The sequence below is a fragment of the Gavia stellata genome, chromosome 12 (assembly GCF_030936135.1).
Source record: "Gavia stellata isolate bGavSte3 chromosome 12, bGavSte3.hap2, whole genome shotgun sequence".
Taxonomy (NCBI): domain Eukaryota; kingdom Metazoa; phylum Chordata; class Aves; order Gaviiformes; family Gaviidae; genus Gavia; species Gavia stellata.
Window position 1 is genome coordinate 5,667,130 of NC_082605.1, and position 12,598 is coordinate 5,679,727.

The following is a 12,598-nucleotide window of genomic DNA, read 5'->3' on the forward strand; positions in this document are numbered from 1 at the left end:
CAAAAAGGAGCGCTGGGCTCAGGCCGTGCGCCAGTGCGACCTGGTGAGGTGAGGGGAGGGACGGGGCTTGCGCGGGGCTGCCGAGGGAGGAGGGGGGCCCCACGTCTCGGGGCTCTGGGCCTGTGCTGCAAGCTCACCCGCGCCTCGCTTCTCCCTCAGAGTCAGCAGAGGAGCATCTGGAGGAGACACCCCGGCGCTGCTGGGACAGAGACTCTCCAAACGCTCACTGTTGATGTGTGCCATGTCCGCAAGGATGGAGAGGGCCCCCGCCTCGACGGAGCAGGGTGAGAGCAACGTACCCCTCCCGCAGCCTGGCAGAGGGGTTGTCGGGGCGGTCAGCGTGGGGCCGAGAGCGGTGGCAGGGCGAGGGAGGCAGGAGCTCCCCAACCGCCCCGGGGCAGGGCCCCTCCTTGCCTCAGCAAGCCCGGCCCAGGCTGGGCAGTGGGCGCCTGCTGGGACACCCGGGCCTGCAATGCCCCCTTCCTCTCCAAGGCCTCCGGACCTGCCCAACAGCCAGCTAGGCAGGGACGGAGCAGGCCCTCGGGGGCAATCCCGCAGGGACGCTGCCCCCGGCCCCGCAGAGGTGCTCATTCCCGCTGCCATTTGCTCTCTCCCCTCCAGCGTGCATGCTGTGTCGCCGGGCAGAGGCTGACCCGGACATCTGTGGGTGCAAACTGGAGAAGGAAGGGCTCTGTGCCCACGTGTTTTGCCTGGTGAGTTTCTCCGGGGCTCCTTCCAGCTTTTCCACAGGCAGTCCCTGCCACACTCGCCTCATCAGCTCCTCCCTCGTCTTTCCTCTTCTGCAGTTTTTCGCCAACAAGCTTTATCAGCAACAGCTCCAGGAATTAGGACTCATGGTATTTTTCCCTGAGGATATTCGACGCACCATCCAGCGGGCAGCGCGGAAGGTGAGGACCCGACAAGAACAGGGAGATTTGTGCCAGGAGAGGGTTGCGGCAGCTTAGCCCAGGCCCCGAGAAAGAAATCCCAGCCCTTCCGACCAGCTCTGGGACAAAAGTCTTGCTCCCAGCAGCTCCACAGAGGCCGCAGCACAGGTGCCTCGGCCACCAGGCACGTCTGCGGGCTGTGTCCCAGCAGCGGCCGCATCCTGCGCCCTGCCCGGAGGTGTGGGGCTGGCGGTGGAGGCCCTGAGGCTGCCGCTGATGGGGGCTGCTGTACCCTTTCCAGGCCTGCTTCGTCTGTGGCGAGAAAGGGGCCGCCATCACCTGCCACGAGACGGGCTGCAAGCGCAGCTTCCATCTCCCCTGTGCCGTGGAGGGTGGATGCGTCACCCAGTTCTTTCCTCAGTACAGGTACCTCCTCTCCCCTCCTCGCCACCACCGGGGAAGGACCCAGCAGTTCTCACCTCGCCCATCCCTTTCCTCTTCCCCCAGGTCCTTCTGCTGGGAGCACCGCCCAGAGCAGGCAGTGGAGGCGGCTCCGGATGAGAACACCACCTGCCTCATCTGCCTGGACCCTGTGGGGGACAGAAAGTCCTACGGCACCATGGTGTGCCCAGCGTGCAAACACGCCTGGTTCCACAGGGGCTGCATCCAGGTAGGAGCCCTTCCCTTGGCCCCGGGCCACGGCAGGCGCTCAGCAGCACCAGGGCCTCACTCGTGCTCCTTATGTTTCTCCTGCAGGGACAGGCTGCGCGCGCTGGCATTTCTTGCTTCCAGTGCCCGCTCTGTAGAGATAAGGAAGAGTTTCTCCTGGAAATGCTCACCATGGGGATCCGAATCCCCTTCAGGTTGGTGTCGTCCTGCCTGGTTCACAGGACACGAGGGTGCAAGCGCTGTGCCGTGCCAGGGGCTGCCCCTGCAGTCCTGGCCCTGCGCTGTCCCGTGAGTCTGGGTGTCAGCTTCATGGAGGAGTTGGAAACAGGGCAGGGGGGAAGAGCAGGGATGCCCTGCATCTGCCTGATGCCGGGGCAGCAGGGGCTCATCAAGTTTCCTTTCTCCATCAGGCTGCCATCATGGGAGAACAGCCATGGATATGCAGCACTATATGAGAGGCACGGCCGCTGCGATGCCAGCGAGTGCCTTTGTCCAGGAGGCAGGGAGCAGGCAGAAGAAGAGGGGTAAGGTGCCAAAGCTGCACCCCGGAGCTCTGCACGGGATCTCTGTCTCGCCAGGGGCTCGAAGCGGAAGGACTAAGAACAAGAGCTCTGCCGGACAGTCCTGAGCTGCGGCCACTCTGTCCTCACAGCCATGAACCCGTTTGCTTCCCCAGGCCCTGGCAACTGCTCCTGTGCTGCTCCTGTGCTGCCGAGGGCACCCACAGACGCTGCGCCTACTCGGGGAACAGCACGGCCAGCTGGGAGTGCAACAGCTGTGCTGGCCTGGGCACCGGTAAGAGGCAAAGCACCCGCGTGCCCCTGGGCTGGGGCCAGGGGCCAGGCAAGGTCTGGTGGTGGGTGCCCAGGGTGGGCTTGGAAGAGCCTCTCTGCTCCCAGAGGGCCTATCCTGCCCTGGGCCTGGGGGGCCGTGCCCTTGACCTTCCCGCTTCCCCTTACAGACTCCAGTGCCGCCTTGGAGCTTGCTGGCCCCAGCACTGCCAGCCAGTCAGGATCGGGGCTTTCCCACGGCTCTCCGGCACCCGAGACCAGCAGCCCCAGCACCAGCAGCCAGGCGGCATTGGTGCAATCTCTCGGATCTCCAGCACCAGAGACCAGCAGCCCCAGCAGTGCCAGTCAGGCGCCATCGGGCTCCCTGCCACTTCAGGACAGCCTCCGCTCCAGCCCCCCTGGGCCCGAGCGGGTGCGAGAGCGCTCCCGCTTGCAACGTCGGGCCCAAACACCATACAGCCGGCCCAGCAGACACGGTGGCAGGAGCCGTGCGCCAGCACCGAGTGCTGAGAGCAGCACTCCCAGCCAGGCGGTGCTGGGGCTGTCCCACAGCTCGCTGGTACCGGAGACCAGCAGCCCCAGCACCGGCAGCCACGAAGCATCGGGGTCTTCCTGTGGCTCCCCAGCACCGGAGGCCAGCAGCCCCAGCACTGGGAGCCATGCAGCATCAGGGCCGTCCCATGGCTCCCCAGTGCTTGAGGGCAGCAGCCGTTCCAGCCCACCTGGGCCCAAGCGGGTGCGAGACCGCTCCCGCTTGCGACGTCGGGCCCAAACTCCCTACAGCCGGCCCAGAAGACGCCCTGAGAGCAGACGCGCCCCAGCACCAAGCGCTGAGAGCAGGAGCCCCCGCCAGGCTGCGCTGGGGACGTCCCACGGCTCCCCGGCACCCGACATCAGCAGCCCCAGCACCGCCAGCCAGCTGCCATCGGGGTCCTCCTCTGCCTTCCCAGCGCTCGAGAGCGGCAGCTGCTTCAGCCTCCCTGGGCCCGTGCGGACACAAGACCACTCCCGCTTGCGGCGTCGGGCCCAAAATCCATACAGCCGGCCCGGACGCCGCCACGAGACCAGCCGTGCGCCGTCCCCGAGTGCTGGCCCTCCTCCCCCTCCACCGGCACAATAAAGTTGGCCGTTAACCTCTGCACTGGGAGATTCCACGCTCATTTGTCGGCTTCCTCCTCCTCTCCCTTTCCCGAGGGGCAGCGTTAGGGGCAGGGCCCGGAGGGTTGTCCTCTCCCCGGGGCTTGGCAGCACCTTCCCTAGACCTCCCTCCTTGCGGGCTGGCCTTGGCCAGCTGCCCAGCGCCATGGCCGCGTGCTTCGGGCCTCGCTGGCCCCGCAGCCTGCTCAGTTTCCCCGCGGGAAGTTCACACCCACCCCCGGGACCGGGGCTGGCCGCCTGGCTCCCGGCAATGTGGGCCGCGCCCGCCCACCCGGCATGGCCCTCGCGGCTCACCCCCCCAAAATCACACGCCCCGGCCCCAGCGACTTTTGACACGCTTCAACTCCGTTGCGTTCTGGACAAGGCTACACCCCATTTCCTAGCCTCCTTGCCTAGGTTAGTGAGAATTGTGGCAAAGTGGCAAAGCTGCTTTTCTTTAAAAGTTCCCTTCAGTGTCACGTCTGTATTGGCGACATGAAGATCTCTGCAGGTTGTGTTTCTACAGGAGCCAAAGGGCATCACCCGTTCCCCAGGGCCGGGTCCTGTTCCCCAACAGGATTGCTGCTGGACCAGCTGAAGGCTTCCTTCTTGCAGTGTAAGCCAAGAAAACCTTTTTTCACAGACATTGCAAACACCTGGTGAGGAATTTCCTCCACAGAGTTCAGGAGGGTCAGAGCGGTACCTGCTACTGAGGCCTTGAGTCCCCTCGTACGCCCTTGAGAGCAAGAACATCCCATGCGCTCTACAGAAGGGTAATGGGGGGCCTGGGAAATGTCAGTCATCCGAAAGGATTTCCCTCCTGTTGGAGACCAGCAAGTACCTTTCCAGTGCAGGAAGGAGAAAAGATTCGCTTGCAGAGTGACTGCTGAAGGGCTCTGTGGCGTTGGCGGAGAGCTAGAAGGCTGAAGCATAGAATCCCGGTGAGCAAAGCGCGAAGGAAATCCCGTGGGGTGGCCGTGCAGATTTGAACAACCCTCTGCTCGTCAGGCAAACTACAGGTGGTCTTAAGGTGTGTGCCTTCCTGACAGGCCTTAATGCAGCATGAAAGGGGATTCGTTACATGAGGCAGCAGCTGTCCTCTCTGAGGAAGGCAGGGGAACCTGGGAGACCTGATGGGCTTTTCTGCCAGCAAAGAGGCAATGAGGAAGGAAAGGAGGTCTCGAGGGTCCCAAAGAGAACTCGGTGGCAGCACTTTGTCCTTCTGTTCTTGACTGCTGTGATTGGGAAGACGTGAGGTCTAGACACGGCCAGAACAGGCAGGGCTCTTCAGGGGGAGTGCGACGTGAGCTCCCAGGCACTCCCGAGCACCGGAGCTCGAATGGAGCTGGCCCAAGAGCTGTGGTCACGCACGGCCTCGCTCTGAACGGAGGTGCTTGTTGCCTGGCACCGGCCACCTCTGTGGGCACCTCGCTAACGGAGCTCTGGAACGCCCTGGCGTCGAAAGGAAGGCCGAGCGAAACCTCAGAAAGCCTGCTGAGAAGGAAACCCTGAGCAGCAGAGTTTGGCTTGCAAGGTGGCTGGTAGAAGAGGATGGCTGAGGACACTCTGAAAGCAGGAGCTGAAGGAGGCAGCCTGGGCAGCCTCTAGGCACTCTCAGCAGTGTCGGCCAGCTAGTATTGTGGAAGGGCTTCTGGGGCTTTCAGGTTTCTCTCAGTCCTGAATTGTGTTTCAGACCTGGATTCTCCAATGCTGGATTTCGCATTCCTCTTTTCCTACTCCGGTGGCGCCTGAGACACCGTCTGGTTTTTGTCCTGGTGTCGCAGGTGAATTATTCAGAGCAGTCCTCGTTGTGGGGTTAACTAGAAGGCTTTTATTAATGATCAAGCGGTGATCAAATGGTAAGTAATCGATGATGGAATGACAATCAAATGGTAATCAAATGGCGATTAAGCAATAATTGAATGGCAATTAGAATCATAGGGTCATTCAGGTTGGAAAAGACCCTTAAAAGCATCGAGTCCAACCGTTAACCTAACCCTGCCAAGTCCACCACCAAACCATGTCCCTAAGCGCCCCGTCTGCATGTCTTTTAAATACCTCCAGGGAAGGTGACTCAACCACTTCCCTGGGCAGCCTGTTGCTGAAACGCTTGCAAACCCTCGGCCCAGCGATCCAGCCTGTCCAGATCCCTCTGTAGAGCCATTCTACCCTCAAACAGATCAACGCTCCCACCCACCGCCTCCACAGCTGCCCCACAGCCGCTTGCAGTTTCCTACCCCACCCAGGAAAGGCGCACACTGACTCTGAAAGGCAGTTTATTGCCATGGAAAAAGGCCATTTCCGCCGTGACTCCCCAGCTTGCGGACCCGCTGCTTTTTGTTCTGGAGGCAGCACATCACCAAAGCGCTGAGGAGCTCAGGGGAAAGACGTTGGGCCACCTGCGACACTTAGGTGCCGTCCCGAGGCCCTGTGCTGTGCCCCGGCCACTCACCGCGTCTGAGCGGATGGGACGTGTGAGCGTGGGCACGGCTCAACGGTGGCTTCTGGCCCCTCTGCCGGGGAGCCCAGAACCAGAGGCAGTACTGCAGGAGCAGCCGCCCCGGTTACGCAGGTGCCGAGGGCTCGGGCCCCCGCCTGGGCACTTCACAGCCACCCCTGTGAGGCGGCGGCCATCTCGGAGCGAGTGGCAGGTGGCCGAGCCCGTCCCTGCCCGTATTTGGGGCGCAGGCAGGCCAGCGGTGCTGATGTCACAGCGGGCACTGTGACCCGCGGGGCCAAGCCCACAAAAAGGAGCGCTGGGCTCAGGCCGTGCGCCAGTGCGACCTGGTGAGGTGAGGGGAGGGACGGGGCTTGCGCGGGGCTGCCGAGGGAGGAGGGGGGCCCCACGTCTCGGGGCTCTGGGCCTGTGCTGCAAGCTCACCCGCGCCTCGCTTCTCCCTCAGAGTCAGCAGAGGAGCATCTGGAGGAGACACCCCGGCGCTGCTGGGACAGAGACTCTCCAAACGCTCACTGTTGATGTGTGCCATGTCCGCAAGGATGGAGAGGGCCCCCGCCTCGACGGAGCAGGGTGAGAGCAACGTACCCCTCCCGCAGCCTGGCAGAGGGGTTGTCGGGGCGGTCAGCGTGGGGCCGAGAGCGGTGGCAGGGCGAGGGAGGCAGGAGCTCCCCAACCGCCCCGGGCCAGGGCCCCTCCTTGCCTCAGCAAGCCCGGCCCAGGCTGGGCAGTGGGCGCCTGCTGGGACACCCGGGCCTGCAATGCCCCCTTCCTCTCCAAGGCCTCCGGCCCTGCCCAACAGCCAGCTAGGCAGGGACGGAGCAGGCCCTCGGGGGCAATCCCGCAGGGACGCTGCCCCCGGCCCCGCAGAGGTGCTCATTCCCGCTGCCATTTGCTCTCTCCCCTCCAGCGTGCATGCTGTGTCGCCGGGCAGAGGCTGACCCGGACATCTGTGGGTGCAAACTGGAGAAGGAAGGGCTCTGTGCCCACGTGTTTTGCCTGGTGAGTTTCTCCGGGGCTCCTTCCAGCTTTTCCACAGGCAGTCCCTGCCACACTCGCCTCATCAGCTCCTCCCTCGTCTTTCCTCTTCTGCAGTTTTTCGCCAACAAGCTTTATCAGCAACAGCTCCAGGAATTAGGACTCATGGTATTTTTCCCTGAGGATATTCGACGCACCATCCAGCGGGCAGCGCGGAAGGTGAGGACCCGACAAGAACAGGGAGATTTGTGCCAGGAGAGGGTTGCGGCAGCTTAGCCCAGGCCCCGAGAAAGAAATCCCAGCCCTTCCGACCAGCTCTGGGACAAAAGTCTTGCTCCCAGCAGCTCCACAGAGGCCGCAGCACAGGTGCCTCGGCCACCAGGCACGTCTGCGGGCTGTGTCCCAGCAGCGGCCGCATCCTGCGCCCTGCCCGGAGGTGTGGGGCTGGCGGTGGAGGCCCTGAGGCTGCCGCTGATGGGGGCTGCTGTACCCTTTCCAGGCCTGCTTCGTCTGTGGCGAGAAAGGGGCCGCCATCACCTGCCACGAGACGGGCTGCAAGCGCAGCTTCCATCTCCCCTGTGCCGTGGAGGGTGGATGCGTCACCCAGTTCTTTCCTCAGTACAGGTACCTCCTCTCCCCTCCTCGCCACCACCGGGGAAGGACCCAGCAGTTCTCACCTCGCCCATCCCTTTCCTCTTCCCCCAGGTCCTTCTGCTGGGAGCACCGCCCAGAGCAGGCAGTGGAGGCGGCTCCGGATGAGAACACCACCTGCCTCATCTGCCTGGACCCTGTGGGGGACAGAAAGTCCTACGGCACCATGGTGTGCCCAGCGTGCAAACACGCCTGGTTCCACAGGGGCTGCATCCAGGTAGGAGCCCTTCCCTTGGCCCCGGGCCACGGCAGGCGCTCAGCAGCACCAGGGCCTCACTCGTGCTCCTTATGTTTCTCCTGCAGGGACAGGCTGCGCGCGCTGGCATTTCTTGCTTCCAGTGCCCGCTCTGTAGAGATAAGGAAGAGTTTCTCCTGGAAATGCTCACCATGGGGATCCGAATCCCCTTCAGGTTGGTGTCGTCCTGCCTGGTTCACAGGACACGAGGGTGCAAGCGCTGTGCCGTGCCAGGGGCTGCCCCTGCAGTCCTGGCCCTGCGCTGTCCCGTGAGTCTGGGTGTCAGCTTCATGGAGGAGTTGGAAACAGGGCAGGGGGGAAGAGCAGGGATGCCCTGCATCTGCCTGATGCCGGGGCAGCAGGGGCTCATCAAGTTTCCTTTCTCCATCAGGCTGCCATCATGGGAGAACAGCCATGGATATGCAGCACTATATGAGAGGCACGGCCGCTGCGATGCCAGCGAGTGCCTTTGTCCAGGAGGCAGGGAGCAGGCAGAAGAAGAGGGGTAAGGTGCCAAAGCTGCACCCCGGAGCTCTGCACGGGATCTCTGTCTCGCCAGGGGCTCGAAGCGGAAGGACTAAGAACAAGAGCTCTGCCGGACAGTCCTGAGCTGCGGCCACTCTGTCCTCACAGCCATGAACCCGTTTGCTTCCCCAGGCCCTGGCAACTGCTCCTGTGCTGCTCCTGTGCTGCCGAGGGCACCCACAGACGCTGCGCCTACTCGGGGAACAGCACGGCCAGCTGGGAGTGCAACAGCTGTGCTGGCCTGGGCACCGGTAAGAGGCAAAGCACCCGCGTGCCCCTGGGCTGGGGCCAGGGGCCAGGCAAGGTCTGGTGGTGGGTGCCCAGGGTGGGCTTGGAAGAGCCTCTCTGCTCCCAGAGGGCCTATCCTGCCCTGGGCCTGGGGGGCCGTGCCCTTGACCTTCCCGCTTCCCCTTACAGACTCCAGTGCCGCCTTGGAGCTTGCTGGCCCCAGCACTGCCAGCCAGTCAGGATCGGGGCTTTCCCACGGCTCTCCGGCACCCGAGACCAGCAGCCCCAGCACCAGCAGCCAGGCGGCATTGGTGCAATCTCTCGGATCTCCAGCACCAGAGACCAGCAGCCCCAGCAGTGCCAGTCAGGCGCCATCGGGCTCCCTGCCACTTCAGGACAGCCTCCGCTCCAGCCCCCCTGGGCCCGAGCGGGTGCGAGAGCGCTCCCGCTTGCAACGTCGGGCCCAAACACCATACAGCCGGCCCAGCAGACACGGTGGCAGGAGCCGTGCGCCAGCACCGAGTGCTGAGAGCAGCACTCCCAGCCAGGCGGTGCTGGGGCTGTCCCACAGCTCGCTGGTACCGGAGACCAGCAGCCCCAGCACCGGCAGCCACGAAGCATCGGGGTCTTCCTGTGGCTCCCCAGCACCGGAGGCCAGCAGCCCCAGCACTGGGAGCCATGCAGCATCAGGGCCGTCCCATGGCTCCCCAGTGCTTGAGGGCAGCAGCCGTTCCAGCCCACCTGGGCCCAAGCGGGTGCGAGACCGCTCCCGCTTGCGACGTCGGGCCCAAACTCCCTACAGCCGGCCCAGAAGACGCCCTGAGAGCAGACGCGCCCCAGCACCAAGCGCTGAGAGCAGGAGCCCCCGCCAGGCTGCGCTGGGGACGTCCCACGGCTCCCCGGCACCCGACATCAGCAGCCCCAGCACCGCCAGCCAGCTGCCATCGGGGTCCTCCTCTGCCTTCCCAGCGCTCGAGAGCGGCAGCTGCTTCAGCCTCCCTGGGCCCGTGCGGACACAAGACCACTCCCGCTTGCGGCGTCGGGCCCAAAATCCATACAGCCGGCCCGGACGCCGCCACGAGACCAGCCGTGCGCCGTCCCCGAGTGCTGGCCCTCCTCCCCCTCCACCGGCACAATAAAGTTGGCCGTTAACCTCTGCACTGGGAGATTCCACGCTCATTTGTCGGCTTCCTCCTCCTCTCCCTTTCCCGAGGGGCAGCGTTAGGGGCAGGGCCCGGAGGGTTGTCCTCTCCCCGGGGCTTGGCAGCACCTTCCCTAGACCTCCCTCCTTGCGGGCTGGCCTTGGCCAGCTGCCCAGCGCCATGGCCGCGTGCTTCGGGCCTCGCTGGCCCCGCAGCCTGCTCAGTTTCCCCGCGGGAAGTTCACACCCACCCCCGGGACCGGGGCTGGCCGCCTGGCTCCCGGCAATGTGGGCCGCGCCCGCCCACCCGGCATGGCCCTCGCGGCTCACCCCCCCAAAATCACACGCCCCGGCCCCAGCGACTTTTGACACGCTTCAACTCCGTTGCGTTCTGGACAAGGCTACACCCCATTTCCTAGCCTCCTTGCCTAGGTTAGTGAGAATTGTGGCAAAGTGGCAAAGCTGCTTTTCTTTAAAAGTTCCCTTCAGTGTCACGTCTGTATTGGCGACATGAAGATCTCTGCAGGTTGTGTTTCTACAGGAGCCAAAGGGCATCACCCGTTCCCCAGGGCCGGGTCCTGTTCCCCAACAGGATTGCTGCTGGACCAGCTGAAGGCTTCCTTCTTGCAGTGTAAGCCAAGAAAACCTTTTTTCACAGACATTGCAAACACCTGGTGAGGAATTTCCTCCACAGAGTTCAGGAGGGTCAGAGCGGTACCTGCTACTGAGGCCTTGAGTCCCCTCGTACGCCCTTGAGAGCAAGAACATCCCATGCGCTCTACAGAAGGGTAATGGGGGGCCTGGGAAATGTCAGTCATCCGAAAGGATTTCCCTCCTGTTGGAGACCAGCAAGTACCTTTCCAGTGCAGGAAGGAGAAAAGATTCGCTTGCAGAGTGACTGCTGAAGGGCTCTGTGGCGTTGGCGGAGAGCTAGAAGGCTGAAGCATAGAATCCCGGTGAGCAAAGCGCGAAGGAAATCCCGTGGGGTGGCCGTGCAGATTTGAACAACCCTCTGCTCGTCAGGCAAACTACAGGTGGTCTTAAGGTGTGTGCCTTCCTGACAGGCCTTAATGCAGCATGAAAGGGGATTCGTTACATGAGGCAGCAGCTGTCCTCTCTGAGGAAGGCAGGGGAACCTGGGAGACCTGATGGGCTTTTCTGCCAGCAAAGAGGCAATGAGGAAGGAAAGGAGGTCTCGAGGGTCCCAAAGAGAACTCGGTGGCAGCACTTTGTCCTTCTGTTCTTGACTGCTGTGATTGGGAAGACGTGAGGTCTAGACACGGCCAGAACAGGCAGGGCTCTTCAGGGGGAGTGCGACGTGAGCTCCCAGGCACTCCCGAGCACCGGAGCTCGAATGGAGCTGGCCCAAGAGCTGTGGTCACGCACGGCCTCGCTCTGAACGGAGGTGCTTGTTGCCTGGCACCGGCCACCTCTGTGGGCACCTCGCTAACGGAGCTCTGGAACGCCCTGGCGTCGAAAGGAAGGCCGAGCGAAACCTCAGAAAGCCTGCTGAGAAGGAAACCCTGAGCAGCAGAGTTTGGCTTGCAAGGTGGCTGGTAGAAGAGGATGGCTGAGGACACTCTGAAAGCAGGAGCTGAAGGAGGCAGCCTGGGCAGCCTCTAGGCACTCTCAGCAGTGTCGGCCAGCTAGTATTGTGGAAGGGCTTCTGGGGCTTTCAGGTTTCTCTCAGTCCTGAATTGCGTTTCAGACCTGGATTCTCCAATGCTGGATTTCGCATTCCTCTTTTCCTACTCCGGTGGCGCCTGAGACACCGTCTGGTTTTTGTCCTGGTGTCGCAGGTGAATTATTCAGAGCAGTCCTCGTTGTGGGGTTAACTAGAAGGCTTTTATTAATGATCAAGCGGTGATCAAATGGTAAGTAATCGATGATGGAATGACAATCAAATGGTAATCAAATGGCGATTAAGCAATAATTGAATGGCAATTAGAATCATAGGGTCATTCAGGTTGGAAAAGACCCTTAAAAGCATCGAGTCCAACCGTTAACCTAACCCTGCCAAGTCCACCACCAAACCATGTCCCTAAGCGCCCCGTCTGCATGTCTTTTAAATACCTTCAGGGAAGGTGACTCAACCACTTCCCTGGGCAGCCTGTTGCTGAAACGCTTGCAAACCCTCGGCCCAGCGATCCAGCCTGTCCAGATCCCTCTGTAGAGCCATTCTACCCTCAAACAGATCAACGCTCCCACCCACCGCCTCCACAGCTGCCCCACAGCCGCTTGCAGTTTCCTACCCCACCCAGGAAAGGCGCACACTGACTCTGAAAGGCAGTTTATTGCCATGGAAAAAGGCCATTTCCGCCGTGACTCCCCAGCTTGCGGACCCGCTGCTTTTTGTTCTGGAGGCAGCACATCACCAAAGCGCTGAGGAGCTCAGGGGAAAGACGTTGGGCCACCTGCGACACTTAGGTGCCGTCCCGAGGCCCTGTGCTGTGCCCCGGCCACTCACCGCGTCTGAGCGGATGGGACGTGTGAGCGTGGGCACGGCTCAACGGTGGCTTCTGGCCCCTCTGCCGGGGAGCCCAGAACCAGAGGCAGTACTGCAGGAGCAGCCGCCCCGGTTACGCAGGTGCCGAGGGCTCGGGCCCCCGCCTGGGCACTTCACAGCCACCCCTGTGAGGCGGCGGCCATCTCGGAGCGGGTGGCAGGTGGCCGAGCCCGTCCCTGCCCGTATTTGGGGCGCAGGCAGGCCAGCGGTGCTGATGTCACAGCGGGCACTGTGACCCGCGGGGCCAAGCCCACAAAAAGGAGCGCTGGGCTCAGGCCGTGCGCCAGTGCGACCTGGTGAGGTGAGGGGAGGGACGGGGCTTGCGCGGGGCTGCCGAGGGAGGAGGGGGGCCCCACGTCTCGGGGCTCTGGGCCTGTGCTGCAAGCTCACCCACG

At 63.0% G+C, this 12,598-nt stretch overlaps 2 protein-coding genes across 2 annotated transcripts; both read left to right on the forward strand.

Annotated features, from left to right (window-relative positions):
- The first annotated feature begins 253 nt into the window (after positions 1-253).
- LOC132317933 (PHD finger protein 7-like) lies at positions 254-5,236 on the forward strand. The gene is given in 10 exon segments (XM_059823456.1): positions 254-284; positions 622-713; positions 807-908; positions 1,189-1,313; positions 1,395-1,612; positions 1,615-1,750; positions 1,967-2,080; positions 2,233-2,351; positions 2,518-3,108; positions 5,178-5,236. Coding segments are annotated over 10 exon segments (1,587 nt in total).
- A 1,245-nt stretch (positions 5,237-6,481) lies between these two features.
- LOC132317934 (PHD finger protein 7-like) lies at positions 6,482-11,464 on the forward strand. The gene is given in 10 exon segments (XM_059823457.1): positions 6,482-6,512; positions 6,850-6,941; positions 7,035-7,136; positions 7,417-7,541; positions 7,623-7,840; positions 7,843-7,978; positions 8,195-8,308; positions 8,461-8,579; positions 8,746-9,336; positions 11,406-11,464. Coding segments are annotated over 10 exon segments (1,587 nt in total).
- The last annotated feature ends 1,134 nt before the right edge of the window (positions 11,465-12,598 follow it).